General features: G+C 53.0%; 1 protein-coding gene across 1 annotated transcript; it reads right to left on the bottom strand.

Annotated features, from left to right (window-relative positions):
* Positions 1-264: 264 nt before the first annotated feature.
* Positions 265-22,763, bottom strand: GPR26 (G protein-coupled receptor 26). The gene is made up of 4 exons (XM_077124435.1): positions 22,096-22,763; positions 14,097-14,210; positions 1,623-1,895; positions 265-387 (listed from the first exon to the last, which is right to left on the bottom strand). Exons 1-3 carry the CDS (start codon positions 22,761-22,763, stop codon positions 1,664-1,666), a joined length of 1,014 nt encoding a protein of 337 aa, XP_076980550.1. The 3' UTR covers positions 265-387; positions 1,623-1,663.
* Positions 22,764-23,054: the final 291 nt, after the last annotated feature.

Below are 23,054 nucleotides of genomic sequence, written 5' to 3'. Positions count from 1 at the left end.
GATTTAAGCCACCAGCATGACATTACTGAACATGGAACTGGGAAGGACTGTGCCTTGCCAGGCAGGTGTGAGCACACCTCTGAGCAAAAAGGGGAGGTGTCAGGGCCTCTGAAGCCATGTCTGTCTCCATCCTATCTTCATGGAAACCTTAAAACTACACAGGACTAAGACAGACTAGTTATTTGTCTCTTAAATAAAAGCTATAACAGAGTTCAGTCTCTGGAGCTAAGAATTGATAAGACAATGACTTTTCATATAGACATAATACCACATCTCCATCTTTAATTACTGGAGCTACCTCGCAATGGAAACCAACAGGTTCTTCCTGGTTGCCCGTGTTGGACTGTCACCTCCTCTCCCACAACTCCAAAGCTCAGGTCTGCAGAGCTGGTAGGAGAGAAGGAACCATCAGAGTCTACTGCTTCTCATTCTTTCCAGCACTTAGAACAGAGAACTGAGAAATAACTGCTCTCAGCACTAGAAAATCAATTTGAAATGGTAAACAGAAGTGGGTGGGCAGAAAGCATTGTCTGCTCACCTTGGTTTTTACTACATCAAGATGGGGTTACTAATGGATTGGCATATGTATTAGAGATTTTAATAAAATTTCACTCTCTTATCATTAGCACAGGTTACTTTTCTTGATAACTTTGGAAAGCTTCTGCTCTTTGTTGATAGACTTACAGAAACTGGAATATTAAGCCACCCACATAATGGAATCCAGTGACTTAAATTCAAGGGCAAAGCCCTGTTTAGGTCAGTTCCTACCTGTCTGTCTCACAGGACTTACCAGAGATGTGTAAGACCATGTGAGCTGCTTCCTGAAAACCTGGGTCAAGAACTAGGGATGAGGGTGGATGGTGGCGAGCCCACCACCTTTCTCCTGGTTTCACTTGGTTCCAGCAATTATAACATGTAAATTGGAAGGGGGTGACTTCAAGGTCAGACTTCAAAGAACTTAGTAAGTATATTACCTGCCTATTTAAACCATTTTCATGCTACGATTGTTTATACACAAAAACATTAGCTTTTTGGTGGGTGAGTGGGGGCCAAAGTTGAATCCAATGTAACCATTTCTAAGACAACTGGTCAATGACAATTGGGTAGCTACTAGCTGGAAAACTTGTCCACCTTGGGCACAGGCCCAAGAGTCCCAGCTGAGAGCTAGGCAGTTAGTACCAGCTGAACATATTTGGGTTAAAGCAGCTACCACTGTCAAGTGGAAGGACTGGAGATCACTCGCCATGTTAGATCTGGGGCCAAGCAGTCACTGCTAGCCTCAGTTTCAGCATGACCAGAATGAGCTACGGAACCAGCACGTCCTTCCAGCTTGGTGCTCCCACCTGGCCCAGGTACCCTGCAGCCTTGAGTGGCTGTGCTGAGCGCCACCCCCAGGGTGACCTCTGTTGAGTCTAGAAGCTCCGAGGAGCTTCTCAGATAGAAAGGCCAGAAGGCATTGGTCTGGCCACGGTCAGCCTTTGGTGATGAACTGGGACAGTCCCACATCTGTCCTTGAGGAAATGGGAAGCAGGAACCCCTACAAGCAGGGAACAGGGACCTCTGGGCTTGCCAGGTCAGTGGCAGCTGGTGACATCCTCAAGCCCTCCCTCCCTTCCTCTCACCAGCCGTGTCCTTCTAAACTCTCCAGCAGGAGCAGCATGCTTCACTCAGAGATTGGCAGAATGTTCTGGCTGTGGGAGTCGCCTGTGAGGCCGGAGGAGCGGACGGAGCGTCTGTGGAGAAGCCTGTTGAGGATGTCCTTGCAGCTCCTGCGGTATTGGTGTCGCAGCAAGGAGTACACAAAGGGGTCGGAGGCGGCCTTGCTGTAGGCCAAGCACTTGGACAGCACCCCCCAGTGGGAGGCGATGGGCACGGCGGAGGACAGCTCCAGCAGCCTGCGGAGAGAGGGGAAGGCCGTTACGGGGGGCCCCGGACCAAGTCCCAGGCTCCCGAGACTGCCCCTCAGGTAGCAGCCACCACAGTAACAGCAGACACCAAAAGCACCAAGGATGGGGAGCACTTATTTTATACCAGGTGCTGTGCTATGGGGAGCACCTATTTTATAGCAGGTGCTGTGCTAAACACCCTACGCATGCGGTTTCATTTAGCCCTGGGAGATGAGATCGATTATCTCCATTATACACATGAGGAAGAAGTTTCCATAGAGGTTAATTTGCCCAAGGTCACAAAGGCCAGGGAACTGTGACATCAGGAACCACTCTGGAACACCAGCATCTCTGCTGAATGGGATCATATCTGATGGCGTCCCTGACTGTTGGTTCCAGCTCAGCAGTGGACCTGCTGTGTGACTCCAGGCAAGTCTTTGCACTTCCCCAGGCCCACATGTCCTCATATGAAAAGGGACGTGGTTAAATATCAGCTCTATGATAATTTCAGCTAGAAGAGTCTGATTCTTTGCTTCAACTCCTAGCTTGGCTTTCCTAAGGATGTTGCCTCGGAGGAACAGCTGAGAATAGTTTTGCAAAAATTCTGCAAATTTCCAAGTCAGGTCTTGCAGCAAGAAAGAATGTGCAATGGGAAAGCATCTGCTGGAGGGAAAGGCCTCTTCCCAGGTCTGGGGTTCTGGCAATCTCTAATGTCAGCAGTGGTCAGGGTACCCTAAAATGACCTTCATTCTCTGAGGGTGGGGCAAGGGACGATGCAGTCCCTGTGTCAGCAGGGATCATTCTTCGAGTGCTCCCAGGGCCCATCCAAAGCCCCATTTAATGGTGCTAACTGCCAGGATGGAACTGATTGAAAGCCTCCAGTGTGTAAATGCAATCTCCTTGGAGGACACAGTTACTTGCCCTCAAATCAAGCCATTTTCTCCTCTCTCAAGTGTGTCCTTGGCCATAGTTGAATATTATCCAGCCATAATATAAAGTAGAGAAGACTCACAGAGCTGGAAGGGAGTTTAGGGATCACAAATCACCCTCTTGCCCACCCACTGTCAAATGGGGAAACTGAGGCCCAGAGAGGGGAAGGGCTGTCCAAAGTCACACAGCAAGTCAGTGACTGAGGGAGGCCCTGCCCCTGTGCTCTGCGTTGGGAGTTCAACCCTGTATCTTCCTCAGGGGTCAGCCTCCATACTTTGATTGATGGGGGTGGGGGAAGGGTGTCTCACTTCTGTACTGTGTCGGGGGGGTCTGGCCCCTGCCCTCTGCTGGGGTCCACAGGATGGAAGGCAGCAGGGCTCTCAGCCCCGGGGCTGCTCAGGTGAGAGCTCAAGTGCACAAAGGACCCAGCATGGGCTCTAATGCTGCAGTTGATTTTTCTGAATGCTTCTCTGAGCCGAGGTTGAGGGGATGGGCTGCAGAGCCTGCAGAGGGGAAGGAGGAGGAAGCTGGTGGTAGGAGGAGGTGTTCTGAGATTCTCTACTCGAACATCCTTTCTCAAATAGATTCTTAATGAGCTTGTTCTGAGGTTCCGCTTTCTGGCCCCCCCATTTTCAGCACCACTGTCTGCCTGGGCCCTCTGACACTGAGGAGGATGCAGCCACATTTCCTCTCATTTCTTCTGGAGCCTGAATAGGAAAATGGAGCTGTTAGCTTTAGGGAAATCAGTACTCTAAGAAATCAGTTGGGGAAGTCATGAATTTAGGGGGAAAAATCCCCCTGAATTCAGATATCACACCTGAAAGAAAAGCGACAAAATAGCTGAACATCAACACACTGTTTCTAAGTGATGCCAAATTGCTTTTCCAAAATGTCGTGCCTTTTGGATATTACTAAAGTCTCAAAAAAGGATTCATTAAAAGAGTAAAACATCACACAAACTATCCATCAAGATCAAAATTATTATGTGCAGGTCCTGTAGTTTACCGAATAAAATTATTTAGGACAATTAAAATTTCACCACTTCATTAATTAAGAGGTAAACGCGATTGCATTAGGATCTCGGAGATCTAATGTAAAAGCTCTGAACTCAGTGATAATCATTGTCAGGTGAGGGTCTCCTTCAGGCCAGGTACCTGCTGTGTACAATTGCTAACCTCACAATTATCCTGCAGAATATGTATTATTATTCCCATTTTACAGAAGAGGAAATCGAGGCTCTGAATGGTTGAGCAACAAGCCAGGATCTCCTACTTGGGAAATACAGCTCCATCCAGTTCACATCCTTTCAACTGGCCACTCTGGGATTCAAATTTCAGTGTGGATTGGATGACAGGAGCTCTGGGATCCTGCCAGCCCCGGGAACCCCTTTTCCGCAGGTTGCTATGTGTTATCCAGACCTGGGTCACCTGCCCCTCCCCACGATGCACATGACAACCCCTGCTTAGAACAGCCTGGGTCTGGCCTTTGTCAAGGTCTCCACGCAGAGATGCTCTGCAGGAGTACAGGCCTGGCCCCCCTTCTGGGTAGCACTCGGCCAGGCTGAAGCTTGGAGCCCCCTTGGGTGCTCAGATGGAGCTGGCTGACCTGCGTTCCCTGGGCACCCAGAGGCCACCTCTGCCTGTGATGATGGCTGTGCTCCCAGCTCATCTGACTGCTCCAAGCCACCACTGTTTATGGGGTCTGAGTAGAGGCAAGGATTTCCACGCTGACACACTGCCTCCTTCTAATTCCAGGTCAGGGTGGACTTTTGGATGACCACAAGGTCCCTCAAGATGACCTTTCAGGGAGCGAACGATTCAGCCCTTTTAGGCGAGGTCTAGCCCTGCTCACCCCCTTCCTAAAGCCTCCCCTACACCCCAAGGAAGAAGCAATATTAACCTGCTTAGTCCCATTTCCTAGTGGCAGGGTGGCTGTGAGTTCTGCTCCTACTCCACTTCTGATGGTTTACTTAACCCCCAACCCCTCCCAGCAGTCAGGGTTAGACAAGTTAGTCTCAAAATTTGGTCAGACAGGGCCCTGTGGAGCTGGAGCTGCAGCTGGAGTAAAAACCTGTCTCCAGCCCAGGTCTGGCCCTAGAGCCCTGCACTTAGGGGTAATGGGCCCAGGTGTTGGTAAAGTGGGATTTTGTTTCCTCTTTTGTGGGGAAGCAGGTGGTTGTCAGCAAGATTCAGTTCTTGGGTCCTTGGCCATAAAAACCTCCGTATGGCCCCCTGGTCCCGCCCCATCGCCAGCAGCCCTGTGAGCACCCAGGCCTGCGAAAACATCAGCAGCCTGGAGAGGAGGTCGGGGCCCCTTCTGCCCTTCTGGAGCTGGAGTTTCTTCCCAAAGGCTTCGCTCCAACCCCTTACCCCAGACCTCCCATTAAGCACCAAGTTGGCATTCACCTCCTCCCTGGGGTTAAGAACCAGAAAAAACCTGTCTGCCATCAGGCTCCATTCAGGGGGAAACCTTCATGCTTCTGAGCTCAGAATGCACACCCGCCTGCCAGAACCAGCCCCGGCACAGTTTCCCCATCGAAGCCCCTGGGGAGAGTCCTCACACTTGGCTGGGCAGCAGGGTCACCCAGCGTGGGCCGCCCGTCCCCGGCTCTGAGTCCAAGGCCTGGAGTCAGAGCTGCATAGTCAAGCACCGCGGGGGGGTCCCGCTCCCTGTGCTTTGCCGACACACGCCGAGCTCCTAGAGGAGTCAGGGCAGTGCCCGGTGTGGGGTGGGGAGTGTAAAATGCGGCGGGGTGCAGAGCCAGACAATAAATCAGAGCAGAGCACATAACTGTGCACCTTCCTGCCTCTGGGAGAGGCGCAGAGCAGGTGCACGCAGGTCATGCGCTCCCCACACTGTTCCTACCTGCCTGCCCCTCCCCCCAATCAGGAAGGTGTCTAGGGTGGGGGTGGCACCCTCCCTGGTGCCCTGCCTCCCCTCTTGGCAAGAAGCCCTGCAATCTGGGTCTCTGTGAGCTGGCAGTCACCGCTGGGGGGCTGCGTGAGGACAGGAAGCCCTCACTCCCACCCACCTCACCTGCAGAGACCTCACATCCAGACCCAGCAGCCTCAGCAGGCCTGGGCCTGGGTAGAGGGTGGGGGCACATGAGTCAGAACTCACAGGCATTCTCTGAGCCCCTGGAGAGACTGATGTCCAGACTCTGCTCAACACTGGGAATCCCAGGGAGAAGAAGCCAGGTGTGGGGAGCAGGTAAGGAACCACAGCAGCATTTTCCCCAGCACCTCCTGGAGGCCCCTGGGGGCTCAGTACCCTTCTAGCTGCTTCAGAAACATCATCTCAAGCTCTTGGCTATTGTTCTTTCTATTGTAAGAGGATGGCGGCAAAGCAAACCCTGTGTCCAAGGCCACACAGCCCTGGAAGAACCCAGATTTAAACAAGCGGCCCTACCTGCTTCCTTGACTTGGGTGCTGCAGGGCAGAGTTAATTCTCGAATTTAAAGTGGTAAGCTAGAGCTCTCTTTACACCTCCTATCCCCTCATATCCACTCCCCCCACCTCCCCCCACCCCCACACAGTGATGCAGCAGGGCTCAGAGTATTCCCTGGGAAGCCGACCCACATCTTCCCAATACTTCTGAAGCTCTCAGCCTGCATATTTGAAGGCCTGTGAGTAAGAAGCTGATGCTTTACATTTTCATGAGGCCTTCTTAGTATGGAAAAGGCATCTTATTAATAGAATATTAACGTTCGGGAGCCACCTGCGTCTCAAAGCCCTCTCCCATCCGCATCATTTCATGACTTTGAAAAGCCAAAATAATGGTGCCGTCAGATCTGCAAATGCGTCAAAGCTTGACTCTGATGATTTGGGACAATCATTATTTTTGTAAGCGCATAAACAAAAGCCTTACAAATGCTTTATAGACGCAGTTATTTTAATTCGGAAGGCATTTAATTAGAGCTTTGGGATGAGACTCTGCAGACCCTGCTCATCCATCCTGGAACGAGTCCCATGCGGTCCAGGCTTTGAGACCGTGGGACCCAACGTGGCCCGGCGTAAGTGGGTTAAATGCAGGCATCTGGTGCCTACTAACAGAGGAGCTGGAGGTTTCCAAATAGCCTTCCACTCTCCACATGCTGGTCACAGCGTGCACAGGGCCTTAGGCTGATGCAGTTGGTTGGACTGTCTCCCTGAGATGTATTGGCCACATGCTCAGAACCATGCCAACCGAGTCTGCCAACAGCAACCGCTGCCCCCTTGGGCCCCACTCCAGCTAGGCAGCATGGCTTCAGCCAGGTGGGAGGGTGAGGACGACTCCACTCCCACCTACCACTCCTGCTACACAAGCAACTCCCACCTGCCTGCCTCACCCACGGGAGCTGGGTGCTATGTCTGGGCTCACTCCAAGGCACTGGCAAGATGCTTGGGCCTAGCAAGGTGGACTGAACCCCTGGACATGGGGCATCTCTTTATTTCCAGGGCCTGGTGCCTGGGCTTTGGAGATGTAACGTGGCCTAAAGGCTAAGTTATAGCCAATGGGCCTGACACAACTCTGATAGTTAAGTTCATGTGTCAACCTTGCCAGGTTTTGGTGTCCAGTTTTCTGGTCAGGGAAGCACTGGGCTGATTGCTACTGTGAGGACATTTCATGGACTTAAGTCATCAGTAAGTTGATTGTATCTATGGCTGATTTCATCTACAGTCAACTGAGGAAATTGCTTTCAACAATGAGAGACACCTCACCTAATCAACTGAAGGTTTTAAAAGGAGACATGATGATTTCAGCATTCAGAAGGGAGAATTTCCATCTCTATATCAGCCAGCCAGCTTCTACTGAGGAATTCATTGAAACCCTTCATCGGTGCTTCCAGTTTGCAGCCTGCCCTATGGAATTTGGACTTGCCTATCCCCACAGTAATGTGAGACAATTCTTATAACTTCCTTATAATATTTACAGATTTCCCCGGTTGGTTCTCTTTCCCTAGAGAGACCATGACTAATACACTGACCTGGCTGTAAGTCTTGACTCTGCTGCTCATGATTTGTATGTCTTTGGGCAACTCAATTCACTTCTCTTAACTCAATTTCCCCATCTGTGGAGCAAGGATGCTAGTACTTATCCTGCAAAACAGCAGTACGGGATGCAATAAGGCATGATACCCTATAAGCACATGATAGGTATTCAGTAAATGGCAGTGGCTTTCCAGCAGGGGAAGCTTGTTGGAGAACCTATTTGAATACTTCACTGGTTCCTGTTAGATGTGATCAAGGAATGACGCTTCCCCCTCTGAGACAGTCATCAGGCAGATGTAACAGAATGGGGCAAAGAAAAGAGAAACTTCCCCAGCCCGCTGGATCTTCTCAATCAACACAAAGAGGTGACAGATGTCATAGCAGGAACCCATTCCCGTCCTCGATACTCTGATTCTGTCAACCCTCAGCCTTCCCAGCAGCTGTGCTGATCTCAACCCACACCCCTGCCCACATCTCCATCTATAACCAGTGAAAGAGTGGAAGTAGCAAGGCAAGCTTCCCGGGTACAGACACGGTAAGTGCGGAGTTGTGGAAAATATTATTTGCTGCCCTGACAACTCAACAACGGGTTTAAGTGACACGCCAACAGCTTGGTCTCAATCATCCCAGAAATTCTAGTTCTGAGTGGGTTGTGGTACAAAGTGTCACCCCTCATCCCTGGTGGGAAAATGCAAGCCTTCGAGCTCTCTATGCTGAGGGGCAGTGGAGGGGTGCTGTGTGAAGGGTTGGGGTGGGCATCAAAGCCAGGCAAACTATAAGATTTCTGAACCTCCGTGTCTTCAGCTGTAAAATAGGGAGATAAAGCAGGTACAGTGGGTGGTACAGTTTGCCGCAAAGAGTGGGATATACACTTAGTTAAGAGACCAAGCTTGTTTTTACTTTTCAGGATTCCATAGGATCAGCCCACTGCTTGAGCTTGATTTTCATGGACAGGAAGGAGGTACAGAGGAGAACCAACCTTCTGATCGGAAGTCCCTGGGCTGCCCAGGTGGTATCCAAAGCTGGGCTCAGGCCACCTTGTTTCCTTTGTTCCCTGAACCCGAATATCCTTGTGGAATCTCTTTCTGTGCTCCTGCCTTGAGCCTTGGCTCCCCTCTCCATAAAGAAGGGCTCCCACTGCCTGGGAGCTCCCAGGAGGATGACAGCTGAGTAAACTGTTGAGTGCTATAGAAAGCAGAGCTGGTGTCAGGTCCTGACCCTGTTGCCAGATTATACTTCTTACTGTGCATGTCCCACCTCTGGCCCCACGTGGTCTCCAGGCACTAGTTGAACCTACCTAGGCCAGGGGCACTGTACTGCAGGGACCTGGCAGAGCAAGACCCACCTCATTGTCTGCCGCACCTCTTAGGGCTGGGGTTGCAGCTGAGCTCAGTTCTCCTGCCTCTTCATCATCATTCAGGACCTCGAAGCCAAGAGGGCCACAGAGGCCGTGCCTACTGTCCCTGGGAGTCTGTGGTGTGCAACCAAGGAGGGGACCTGCTTGACTCTGAGCTCTGAAACTCTCCTGGGCCCACCCTACCCTGTTCCCAGACTTCTGTTACCCCCAGAAAGGCTCTGTGTAAGGTGGCTGAGACCAGGACAGCCCATTAAGCAAGCACTGGGTGATCTGCCTTGGTGGGCAGAGGGTCCTGGGTGAGGGTTAGAAGAAGAATCTCTGGGTGCCAAGCCCTTTCATGACAGCCAAAGACTGAGCAAGAAAGCAGGGGAATACTGGGTTTCTGCAAAGACCCACCAGAACTTTCTGAGAGATTAAGGAGCCAGTGGGAGCCTACTGAGGTTGGAAGCCCAGCTCCGCCACTGACAGCATGCCTGACTCTGGGCAATGATTTAACAAGCCCCCTCCTCACCTTCAGTCCTCAGTCACTTCATTGATAAAACAGGGGATGGGGTGGGTGGGATGTGCTGGCTCTCAAAGTGACTGTGCATTAGACTCACCTGCGAGCTTTTGAAGTTCTAATGCCCAGACTCCAGGGATTCTAATTTAATGGGTCTGACGTGAGGTTTAGGCATGGATTTGCTTTTAAAGCTCTCCAGGTGATTCTGATGTGAAGTCAAACAGGCAAACCTCGATTAGGACAAGCAAGACCACACTGCAGGTTGTCTCTTCTTCTTCCTGGCCTCCCTCCCAGCAGCCTTCCCAGTCACTAGTGGCATTTCCCTTTGAGTCTTTTTCAATGTGGTGTTTCCACCAGACACCCAGAGTGGAGTCCAGTCTGTCACGTACAACCTACTTGCCCTCCCGGGGTGAGTGGATCTCCAAGGGACTTTCACCTCCAGACCCATAGCTCTAGGTTCTCCATAAGAAATCACTTCCTATGAGGCATCACTTCCTGTAGCTGCTGCAGCCTGTCTGGCAGTGGACCCAACAGTGCCAGCACGCACGTGCAGCCCACTGGTGGCCGATGAGCGAGTTCACACACGCCCATTTCCCCGGGATGGGCCGGGGGCTCCCAGCTATTATAAACACCAAGCATCTGGCCTTAATCTCTTCTCCTTCAATCCCAGAAAGGGCGGGGGATGAGGTCATGGCAGGGGAGGAGGTTCCAAGACAGGGGTGCTTTCAGGTGATTTGGGGTGATTTCTACCACAAACTTGCCCCTGCTGCCCTGCCATGGGGACTGATGCCCCCACTCAGATCCTCCTCGGGCCCCCACCTCAGTGTACCCCATCCCATGGAGGGAAGGCACTGACTTAGCTGCACAGGACGTCTTCTGGACAAACTCTGGCATGAGCAGCTCCGGGCAGGGCTGCCACAGTGGGGAAGGAAGGTTGAAGCAGGAAGTTGTAAACACTCCCTTAGAGCAGCCAGAATGGAGATCCCAATGGGTTCCTGGTCAGTGAAAGATCATTCTAGTGGTCTAGAAGCCAAGAAGAAGGGGAGCTGGGAGCAAGGGCACCCCATGCCTTTTCCCCAGACTCCCCCGACTCTAGACCAGTGCTGTCCACAGAAATAGAATGTCATTCTACAGAACACAGAAATAGATGTCATTCCAAATTTTCCAGTAGCCGTGTTCGAAAAGTAAAAAAGAGACAAGTGAAATTCATCTTAATAATATATATTATTTAGCCCTATATATTAAAATACTATTTCACTGTGATTAAGGTAAAATCATTCCTTATCTATAAATTTATATAGATTTGGTACTTTCTGTTATACCAAGTCTTAGAAATCCAGTGTGTGTCTAACACAGCATACTTCAATTTGGACAGGCCATATTTCAAGTGCTTCGTCACCACCTGTGGCTGGTGGCCCCCGGGGTGGACAGTGCCGCTCCAGATGTTGGCACCTACTGCCCCTCCACTCGGGTTGTCCCCCTGCAGCCAGGCCCGTTTCCCAAGCCTCGTCCACGCAGCCGCAGCCAGGTCAACTCGCTGCTGCCTCTCTCCCTGCCACAGACCCTCGGCCTGTGCCTACCCCCGATGGCACAGTGTGCAGTGGGCTCAGGGGCTGGACCCACAAACCCAGTGTCCCTATCAGAGGGTCTCTGGCAGGGCCTCACCAGCTCCTGTCCCTCTGCAGAGTCCCTTTTATGCTGTGCACAGAGAAAGTGCTTGAGAAATGCAACGAGGATCATTTTTGCTTATTTATAAGGTTTCTTTAGGATGGCCTCTTCATATACATATATAAGAAAGTCCAGGCAGGGGCTGGTCTGGGCAATGGGGAGCAGGTGAGGGCTTCAACAGAGTCAGTTTTTATATTTATGACATTTCCTGGATATAGTTTTCTCCTCCTAGTAAGATGTCAGTCATCCCCATGAAGGAGGAATAGTTTCACAAATGTTTTTAAAAACTCAAAGTGTACCCGATCATTTGGAGGGCACATGCTGAGTTGCGAGTCTGCCACCAATCTTACTAGAGCATCATTTCCTGGGCACTATTACAATGAACCAGGCTGTACTTGGGAAAAAACAAAAAAGAGAGAGAGAGTTCTGTTTTGGAAATGAGATTAGCCAGAGAAAACTCCAATGGTTTTAAGTAGGATCCACAGAACCTTTTCTCCTCTGAGTGATCCAACTCACCTCCTCAGCCCGAATCCCCTGCTGCTGCGGGATCTATGGGGAGGGTCTCCCTGCCTGGCCTGCCCTCCTGAGGTCTCCTTCCCTCACTGAATTGGCCAGGCCCTGGGAGCCACACTGTCACATCACAGGGAGGAGGGGTGCCCTGGGGAGCACTCCCAAGGCACTTCCTGCATGCCAGCCCGTGCCACATCCTGCCCCACCCCTACCCTATGCTTGATGTCCTCTCACCCTCTCAATGTCCCTGAGAGGCAGGCACTATCATCCCTTCTGTTTTACAGATGGAAGCTTGAGGGTCAGAGAGGTGACGTCATGGCCCAAGGTCATATGGGCAGGAGGTGGGGGGGCCTGGGATTTGAACTCAGGTGGGCTCACTCAAGTCCATCCGTCACACCTGCCTCAGAGAAAAACAAACATCAACTGTCTCCTGTCCCCACACATGGGCTTTGTGTCCTATGGAAAGCGTGGGGTTATGGCTTCCTGGCTGGAGGTAGAGAGTTTAGACCAGGGGTTCTCAGCCAGGTGACGTTCTGTGCCCCCAGGGGACATCTGGCAATGTCTGGAGACATTTTTATTGTCAAAACGTGGGGTAGGGGGTACGAGGATAGTTCAGTGGTAGAATTCTTGCCTGTCACACAGGAGACTGGTTTGATTACTGGCCCATGCACTTCCCAAACAAACAAACAAGCCAAAACAAACAAATTAAAAAACGAACCAAAGAACAATTCAACAAATGTGCTGCAATAAGGAGACATTCAGATGGAAAAAGGAATGAAATGTGACCCCTGCCATACAGCATTCAAAATAAAACGTGGGGTAGTGTGACTTACATGGTGGAGGCAGGGCAGCTGCTAACCAGCCTACAGTGCAGGGGACGTGCCCCCACAACCAAGTCCTACCCCCACCCCCAAAGGTCAGCAGTGGTGAGTCCTAGTGGATAGTTATAGAAGGATGACTTGATGACTCCGCTCTGTCCTGCTCACACCCATCCAGAGACTCCCGGCTGTTGGAGGTCCCAGGTTTAAGGGGAGGTGCAGGCCCACTAGATGTCCCCTGGAGGAAGCAGTGTGCCACCAGGAAGACAGAGGCAGGCACCCTGCGGTCATGTCATCTGGTGCAGGGAAGATGCTCACTGTCTGCTGCCCACAGGGGTCCTGGGAGGAGAGGTCAGGCACTCCCACTGGCCCCAGAAAGCCGAAATGGGACCAGTGGGTACAGCTCCAAGGAGCCAGGATTTAGCCAGGGAGAACCAAGCACCAGAGGGACCCTCTGAAGGAAAGAGGACCCCCCATCCCCAGGGGTAGGGAAATAGGCTTGGGGACATAGCTGGGCAGGGAGGTCCCTTCCAGCTCCTTTGCAGCTGAGGCTGCAAAGTGAGGGTGCTGGGATGACAGGTTATTTGGATGTTCTCTCTCTATCTCCATGTGTCTCTGGCTGTCTCTCAAAAATATACACACACACGCACGCACGCACACCCACACACACGGATACACACTCAAGAAAGCCCTGCACAGGTCCTATTTCCCAGGCTCAATCAAAGGCCCTACATCCACCTCCTGATGGAACGTCAAAGTTCTGTGTTCATGGTGAACTTCCAGAATAGCTAAGATGCTGGATATAAAATCTTAAACTTTTAGTCTAAAAGCTGATTGAGTCTCTGCTTGTCTTTTACTTTTGGCTTTTGGAGCACCAGCCCTGAGGCCAGGGTATGGTAATCTGAGGATGGCAGATGCCCCAAGCCGACAGAAGGTGGGTCCATGGGGCTGGGCATGGAGGGTGCTCCCTGCTCCCCGGGCAGGTGGCCTGTGCCCTGCTGTTGGCCAGAGTGGCCAGGCTGGGGACCTGGGGTGGGGGGCTGCACTGCATTCATAGGACACTCAGAGCCAACCACTGCCACTCAGTCTTCTCTCCCCTTTGTCTTTTCTTTAGAGTCTTCTAGGGGCTTGATGGGGAGTCAGAATGGGGCACAAAGGTTAGAGTGACGTGCTTTGGGAATTGGATAGAGGAGCCTTCTGCAACCATTTTGATTTTGAGTCTCATCCAAAAAATCCACAGCTAAGGAAGAACAGCCTGTGTCATTCTTCTTACCGAACCTGTCCAGTTCACCCTGCCCCCAACACACCCTTCAGGAAGAATGTGTGCCCGTGGGAGCAGGTGCCTCCTAAGGATCCCTCAGGCCTGCTTAACTCTTCAGTCCCCTGCTCCGCCCCTCCCCCTCCCCCGCAGCCCCTGAGCGCGCCACCCCCCCCCCCCCCCCCCCCCGCCAGGCTCACCTGGTGACCACGTAGGGCGCAAAGCACACAAGAAAGGTCCCCAGGAACGTGCTGATCTTCTTGGTGGCCCGCTGCCGCCGCCGCCTCTGCTCCTCCAGGCAGCGCTCCCGCACACTGAGCAGAGAGAGAGGGAGACCGTGACCCTGCAGCACACTGGCCCTGCTCTCCAGGAGCCCAGGAGGCAGCCCCTAGTGCGGGAACTTGGCTGAGAGGGACCTGAAGTAAAGTGTGGGCGGTAGCTGTGTGACTTTGGGCAAGTTAGTTGACATCCCTAAGCCTCAGTGTCATCATCTGCAAAATGTAGACATATAATAATATGTCACAAAGGTCTGTTGGGAGAAGTAACTGCATAAAGCATATAAATGCATAAAAGGCATTCAACGCATAAACACTCAGTACAATGTCCTAGCAAATAAAGTAAGCATAAGTGAACATCAGTTTGTTATTATTACCTGCATCGTTTACTAGTCACCTGCTCTGTGCCAGCCCCAGAGCTCCACACTGCCTACATATTATCTTTAATGTGCATCTTCACCACAGGCCGGCCAGGTGGGCTTTACTTGCCAGGTGGAGTTTTACCTGGCCCAATCGACAAAGAAGAGTCAGTGAGCTCAGTGAGGCCAAGTGATTTGTTCAAGGTCACCCAGCTGGTAAGTGGGCCTGAGATTTGAACCCAGGGCCGTGTGACTCAAAGCTGAACTTTTTGCATCTGGGGCAGCCACAGACACAAGTGTGTAGTCTTGCTTGGGGCTTCCTTTTCCTGGCATCTGGGACCCTATTTTTTCCACCCAAAACCTCTGTCCTTCCTGGAGCTGCGAGCACCACATCACAGGGTCACAGTGGGAGGAGCTGCTTGATTACTCCAGAGGCCAAGCTGGGAATAGCTAAGTGACTACCAGAGTCCCTGGGACGTCGGCCGTACAGCTGCAAGCATGGAATTGGGGGACTGACGCCTGTGTCTCCGACCACACCATGTTCCCTGACTCTGCCCTTCTCAGGGCCAGTCAGGAACAGATGTCCCCGATGCCAGCTGAGAGCCGTGGGCTAGTTTGTGCAGCCATGGGGAAATGCAGGAGCAACAGAAAGTCTGCCCATTGCCGGGGTCAAGGAAAAACTGCTGGGAAAGGGCAGCCCGGTACGAGGTTCCACGAGTTCCAGTCTCATGTTTCTACTGCTTACTTATAAAATGATCTATATGTTTCCAAAATGGAAGCAGTCTATGGACAGCAGTGCCCTGGCAGTGAAGGTAACTTGGCAGATGCAGGTCTGGATGGCAGAGACCAGGCTCCAAAAATAGTTTGGTCTAGTCAAGGAAAGCAAGTGGTAGGGAGAACCTTCACGTGCAGTGTTTATACCAGAACAGCTTCCCCTTCCCTCACAAGAACCATCATTATAAATCTTAATTGAAAGCCTTCTTCATCAGATTTCCTATTACAGATGGACGACCCTATTTTAATTTGAATGGAAGGCCCTGATAATCTTGCAGTTCCTTCCGCCTTGAGTTGTGCCTTTCCAGGAATTTAAAGAGTGGGGAACTGGAGTTTGGCTTGCTACAAACAGGCTTCATAATGGCAGAAAATGTATTACTAATACAGAATATTACTAATAGCTGATATTAATAGCAACAATCCACAGTTTGGGGGTCTCTAATGCATACCGTATTAAATTCTGTGATGGGAGTTCACATGCATTAGTGTATTCAGTACAACGACTCAGCTTGAGCCTGCATCCATTATGCTTTCTGGTTCTCTGATGGGGAGACTGAGGCACAGTGGAATCTAGAAGCTTCCGAAATCACACAGCAGGTGAACGATGGCAGAAGGGTGACCAACCTGTCCCAGCTTACTGGGAACGGTCCTGGATTTAGCACTGAAAGTTCACATCTGGTTTGCCACAGACTGTCCCGGTTTTAGAAGAGAAAGCTCCACACCTGGGAAGCCCCTCCATCCCGGGCAACCCAGAATGACTGGTCCCCCTGGGTGGTGGCAGGACCTGCACTCAGGCCGTCGGCCTCTAGGATCTCAGGCATCACCTGCCACTGCGCTGTCCCCCACCCCCCACTCCTAGGGAGGCACCGGGCACCATCCCCTCCAGATATGAGGAGAATTTGCAGCCGGGAGTCAGGCGTGACTCTGCCTAAGGTCACCCGATAAGGCAAGGCAGACTCCACCTTAAATCTCCTGACCTCACAGCTACATCAGGGTTTCTGCAAAGTTTTCTACCAAAGTCCTCCAGTCCGTGTGAGGTATGCAGGTGCAGGTGGGGGTGGACGGAAGGCAGAGGAGACGGCCTGCATTCCCAGACCAGTGTCTAAACTCGGATGAATAGCCCTTAGAGAACACCTTAAGACTCAGTCGTTTATCTGAGTGGCCTCTCAAAAGATATGGAAATAAGCTAGAAATCTGTCCCAGGTTAGTTTCGTTAAAGTAAGCCTTTGAAACCTTGAGTGTATCAGGCAAACTAGGCTCATCGATGGGGTGCGGTCATGGGAAGCCAGACTTCTGGGTTCAAATCACTTAATTGCTATTTGGCCTTAGGCCATGTGCATAGCCTCTCTGCATCAACCTTCTCATCTGTAAAATGGGAATAACAGCGGCACCTTCCTCACAGGGTTGGATTGCCATGAACTGAGTTAACACATATAAAGCACTTAGGAAAGTGCCTGCGTTAGAGTAAGCACTCAAGGCATGTTTACCATCATCATTATTATTATTCATTCAACGTACATTTATTAAACAATTGCTATGTTCCAGCACTACCTTGTGCTCCCCAAACCACAGGGCTCCTTCCAAGGCTTAAGTTGCTTCTCTTCCTGCCCTATGCATTTCTGAAAGAGGCAGCTACAGCCAGGGGCCACCCCAGAGGTGCATCAAAGTGAACTTGAAGCCAGGAGACCTGGGCTCCAGTCTCGCCTCTCATGCTGGCTTTCACCCTCTGGGCCTCCGGACCGAGTGGCTGCTGCCGTGGGGCGGATTCTGTGTCTGGAGCCAGCATTCAGACAGGCCCAGCCGCGTCGCTCTGCTCTGGGACCGACTGGCTACACTGCTCGGCAGTCTTGTCCGCTCATACACCCACTCAGCTTACAGATGGGGAAATTGAGGTTCAGAGAAGAAATGGCTTGTGCAGGCTGCAGGTGGGTGCACATTTTTGGTCTAGTGGTGCTAGTGGGGCGCCCCATCACTTCTTCCCTGAACTCTGGGGTTCTCCTGATTTCCAAGGGAGAACAGGGATGTGGCAGGAGGTGGGTAAGGTCAGCCCAGAGTCCTGAGCTCGGAAGGAAGCAGCACAACCCTCTAGCTTATTGTTATTTTTAGCACAATATGAGAGCAGCTCGCCCACCTCCAGGATAACAGTCCTAGGATAAGAAAATCACTTTGCACTTGCTGTCAATTTTATTCCCACTGTAGCTTGCAAAACTGAGCTCCCAGAAATCTTATACAGGCCTGTGAGCTGTTATTTTACTTATTTGCATATGAGGACACTGAGTTCCAGAAAGGTTTATAACATGTCTAAGTCATACAGGGAGTTAGGGATAGACCCAAGACTTGTCCCACATTTTCTGACTCCCAGCTGGGGATTGTGTCCGCCAGACCCCATTGCTTCTCATAAAACCACCAGGAAAATGTAAACTACATCCAGCCACACGAACTCAACATCTGGACTCTCAGATGCAGAGAGTGGGACCGGGTGCAATGCCCAAAGCTTGCCCAAGGCAAGCCATCCTACCACATTCATCCAGCCTGTGACTGTGCGTGGGGTGAAGGCTGGGACAAGACAGGGTTTCTTTGAGACCAAAGCCGACATGAGATCTCCAGCATTATGAGATTTGGGGGTAAAAAACACAACAAACACCAGATGTGCACCAGCTATTCCCCAGTGGGCTGCAGCAAGAGGGCAAAGGGCAAAGAGGATTCCAGAAATATTTGACAATTAAGTGAATGTGGCACTCACACTGAAAACCTTCCAGCCCCAGACACTCTCATGCTCTCAGCAACGTGTTTGGGTCCTAAATTATCCCCAGATGATAGTCATCTCTCCAGGGCCCCAGACATGAGTAACTGCAGTAAAATAAGTAACTGACTTATTTTACAGTTTTAACAGAAATAAGCAAAAGGCAGGGGGACACACTGACTAACAGTGGGAAAGAGCCCTGCGCTTGGGGTCGGGATGCTGGTGTGAGTAGTCCTGCCCTCAGACCCAGCCAGGGGTCCCTCACCTCCCCACGAATGAAAAGCTCACAGTGTGAAGCAGAAGTGCCCACCCGGAGCCCAATTCCTCTGCTCTGGGCCAAGTACTAAATACCTAGACCATGGAACTCCTTGTCCAAATGCTCCAGTCACACTTCCGAAGTGTGCATGCATCTTCCCTGGCCCTGGCCACCTGTGCTGAGTTCTCAGGGGTGGCTTCTGTGAACTGAGCTGCACCGAGCACAGACCTGCAAACTTCCTCATCTGCCTTGCACAGGTAAGACCCCCAGCAGCGCTCGGTGGAGCTGAGGGGGAGGTAAAGCAAGTGAGCTGTGAGCTTAGGGACAGCTCTGCTCTTCCCTGCCACCAGGTCCAGTATAAACTTCTGGAGTCTGAGAATTCTAAACTGACACAGCCTGGCTGCTCATTACAAAGGTATATTCGTCAAGATAGATAGAACCTTTGGAGAGTAGAACAGTTTGTGAGCTTAATTTAGAGCTTTTCAATATTCAGGTATATATGGTCACAAACCCCTCATCCGTGAACCTTAGGGCAAGCCTGAGTATGAGTCTTGACTTAAGCTACTTTATAGATTTGCTAAATTTAGGCAATTTCTCACTTCCCTGGGTCTCCCAGTTTCTCCTAAAATCAAGGGCCCAATGAGGGTATCTCTATGGGTCTTTCCAGGCTCCAATGCTAGAATTGCGATGCCCTCCAGCTTCAGTACTGGGCCAAACTGGCCAAGGCCCCTGTATACTAGGGGGCTGCAGAGGCACTGGGTGGGGGTGGGGGGGTCCTGCAGGGGCTTCAGGACGTTCGGAGGAACGTCTGGCCAGGTCAGAGTCAGCATGAAGGATGCGCCAGCACGTTCGATTTCCTGTACCCGTGCCCCTTGGCTGGGCTGGAAACAGCAGGTCCTGGCCTGGACGCCCAGCTATCCGCCTTTCTCTCCATGTTGGGATGGGCGTCAAATCCCCAGGCAGTGTCAAGAGGAGGCTCGGCCATAGCCAGTGTGCAGGCCTGGTTTGGGAGAGCTGAACGAGCACGATGAGCAACCGAGAAACATGCAGATTCCAAACTGCTCTATAAAGGCCGTGGCTCCTGAAACCAGCACAAGGAGACAGGACAGAGGATGGTCTCTCAGGGTTGGGTGTTGTCCCTCTAACTCCCAGATTGCATTAGGGGCACAGGGACTCCACTTTTTGGTGGCAAGTGAAACCTGCTCCTTCCAGAACATTTTGAGGGTGGAGCACAGCCAGCACCAGGGAGCTTCCTGACAAATGCCACCCTGGGCCTCAGAGAACTCAAAATGGGTCGCTTTTAGTGGAGTCCCAGGAAGCCATCAGAGTGTGGTTGTTAAGCAAAACTTGTAGCTGGCAAATACTCCACCCTGCTGCCCTGTATCTGTCCAGAGGGAGAAACTTGGCTTCTGCTGGTCGGGACTGGCCACCCCCAGGTCCCAGGGGCTCTCAGCCCCAAACAGGCCCTGGAGGCTTAGCTGATCTTCCTGATAGTTTATTGCCTAAGGCGGGCGGGCGCTGGAGGCAGCTCCCCAGAGCTCACTCTGGAATTTCTGATCTGGGGGGAGAAGTAATTTGGTGCGGCCAAGAGGGATGGCTGTGCACAGGCTGTCAGGGAGCTGTCCACTCCCTGTGGCCCAGCAGCCACCCTTCTCAATTCTCCACAGAGGAAGACAAGCTCGAGCTCACTGAAGCGGCAGTGCTGCCATGCACCCCCCCACCTCCACCCCAGTGGAGAGAAAGAAGGCAACTCCCAGCTAAGAGCCCATTCCTCACTCCGATGTAGAGGGATGCTGGTTCATGGAGGGGACCAGGGGATCCTCCCAGCCGCACTTTTGGCCCTGAGCCCCCCGAGAACACTGCAGCATCTGGCCTAGAGTGGGCAATGGGTGAGGTATCTTTGCAGGAGCAGTACACTCTACACCCAAAACCTGCTGGGAAGGAGCCACGGCTCCCCTTGTTCTGGAAGGTGGAGAAAGTGCAGGGATGGGGCTTGTACTGGTTAAAATAAGAACGGATTCCTTCCCCAGCTTAACCTCCTCTCTGGTCAGACTCCCAGGGTGAGGGTGCGTTATAGAAATCATTCAAGTACCGGGAGAGCAATGACACTGCCCTATAGCTTCCTGCGCAGCCCTGAGGCCTCAGGAGGCACCTTTCAAAGGGAGACCCCCCACCCGGCCGGTGGGTGATGGGAAGAGGAAGCAGCACTGGTAGCTCTTGTAGCAATTGGGGCTGCACCGTCTTCCTTTTAACACATGAACTGTGCACAGACACACACAGTGACACACACAATGAGAGTCAGCCCGTGTCTGTGTCAGTGTGCACAGAAGGCACACACGTGGCTGCACGTGGAGTGATGTGTCTGTCCCCATAAGTTGATACGTGAGCAGGGGAGACGGCTGTGCACAGCACAATCAGTTGTCATGTATCAATTCACATGCTCTGGTGACGTGTGCCACTGGTCAATCATGTGTAACCTATGACATGTGATTCCCTGGGGGACATCCTGGGGCTAAAGGCTTTGGTCCAGTGTGTAACCAAGGAATGGCCACACTAAGAGGGGACAATGAACACATACATACATGCTCCTATATGTGCACGCACAGTGACGTTCAAGGACCTTTCTTTTTATTGCTAATGGGCAAGAAACACTCAGACCTGAAGGAGCCCTTGCTCAGATTCATGTCTCCCATCTGCCCACCTCTGACATGAGCTGGCGCTCCATAGAGGGGGGACGTCTGCACCCTAGAGATCCAGCCCCCGTTCCCACAGGGCTCCCCTGGTTCCTAGGGTTCTGCTCAGATGGGAGGGGCCCTTGCTTTCTCTCCATGGGAGCTCTCTGCCTGCTTCACCTTTTGTGCTATCCGGATGTCAAAGCCCTCTTACCTGAGGTCCCAGGCCGCCAAAAGGGTGCCCCGTCTTTCCTGGGTCCGACAGGACCATAGAATGGCAGTGCTCCCCCAGCACTGGCAGCCACTCGCCTCTCTGCTTCCTAGTCTCACAGGGAGCACCGAGGTGAGCTCAGGACACCTGAGCTACGAGTTCCCTCCTTCTCTCCGGAGGAGACTCCCTAGGGAGGTTGGCAGTTTCCAGCAGGTACGTGCACTGGGGCTGCTCACCTCAGGCTGCCTTCCTGAGAAACACTGGTCGGGGGAGGGTGGCAGAGGGGTGAGAAAGCTTAGTCCCAGGAGTCACGGAAGTGACAGCTGCGTGTGGAAGGGTCTCCCCCCCCTCGCCACCACAGAGTCCAGCAGACACTCTGTTAAGGCCCCACAGGGGAAGATGCAGCTCGGTTCCATCTGGCGAGGACACTCACACACACACACACACACACAAACAGGATCCACACACACAGAGGCAGTGGCAGACGCAGGAGCTAGGAAAGACCCAGAGGGGCAGCATGTTGGCGCCTGAAGCGTGCTTGGGGAGCTTCCTAAGCGGCTAGGTATCCTCTCAGCACCGAATTAAAACCTCTTAAAGGTTTTAAGCAGTGCAAATGATCACTGCCCTCCCAAATGCCAATTAAAGTGAAAAGCACCAAAACAGAAAATAGGAGTAAGAAAGTCCAACAAAGTTTGACTCCAAAGCGGGGCACATGCTGTTTAGCCTCTACTTGGCCGACGCGCTAAGCTCCTGCCTTAAGTCCAGCAGCAGCGGCCCCACCCAGTTTTCAGAAGGGGAGATCGAGGCTCAGTGGGGTGAAGGGGTTGCCCCAGGATGCCCGGCGCGGGGGTGGGGGAGCCGCTGTGCCCCCGCCCCCTTCCCAGAGCCCCGGCCTGGGCCGCCCCTCACCTGGGGTGGATATCCACGAGCAGCACTAGTGTCTGCATGGTGATCACATCGATGCGCCTGCAGTGGGAGCGGGCCACCTTCAGCACCTTGAGGTACGTGCAGCAGAGCACGACGAAGGAGAGCAGGAAGCTGAGCGCATGGAAGGCGCCCGTGAAGACGGCGAAGCGCAGGCGCTCGTCGGGCCGCCGGCTGCACAGCGTGCAGGACGCGTACAGCTGGTGGAAGCCGAGCCAGGACAGGGCGAGCGCCGCAGCGGGGAAGGCGAGCGCGTGCAGCCACGTGTAGGCCACCATGAGCGCGGCGTCGCGGAGGCGCATCTTGGCGCGGTAGCTCAGCGGGAAGACCACGGCCACCCAGCGGTCGATGCTGAGGGCGGCCATGCTGAGCATGGAGTTGGTGGCCAGGAAGGTGTCGAGGAAGGCGGCCAGGTGGCACAGGCGGTCGCCGGCCGGCTGCCGCTGCGCCACGACGCCGGCCAGCGTGAGCGGCATGTTGACCACGGTGCTCAGCAGGTTGCCGCACGTGAGGTTGAGGGTGAAGAGCGCGGGCGCCTGGCGGCGGATGTCGGCGCTGTGCAGGAGGCAGAGCAGCACCAGCGCGTTGGACAGCAGCGAGACGCCCATCGTGCCCACCAGCAGCCCCGCCAGGCCCGCGTCCCACGAGTTCATGGTGCGCCCCCGCCGCCGCCCCAGAGCGGGCGCTCAGGGCCCGCTGCCCGGCGCCGCCATGGCGCAGTCCGCGGCCGGCTCAGCCTCTCGGCGCCGCCGCCGCCTCGTGCCCCCCGGCCCCCGCCGCCATGGCTCCCTGGAGGGAGGGCGCGCAGCCTCTCCGGAGCCCTGCGCCACCGCCCCGGCCGGCGTCCCGGCGCGCAGCCACTCCGGATCCTCGCGCCACCGCCCGGGAAGGCACCTGGGCGCGCAGCCACCCGGGAACCCCGCGCCACTTCCCGACCAAGCGCC

Source organism: Tamandua tetradactyla, chromosome 13 (assembly GCF_023851605.1).
Source record: "Tamandua tetradactyla isolate mTamTet1 chromosome 13, mTamTet1.pri, whole genome shotgun sequence".
In the NCBI taxonomy this organism is placed as follows: Eukaryota; Metazoa; Chordata; class Mammalia; order Pilosa; family Myrmecophagidae; genus Tamandua; species Tamandua tetradactyla.
This window is presented reverse-complemented; position numbering and strand designations above follow the sequence as displayed.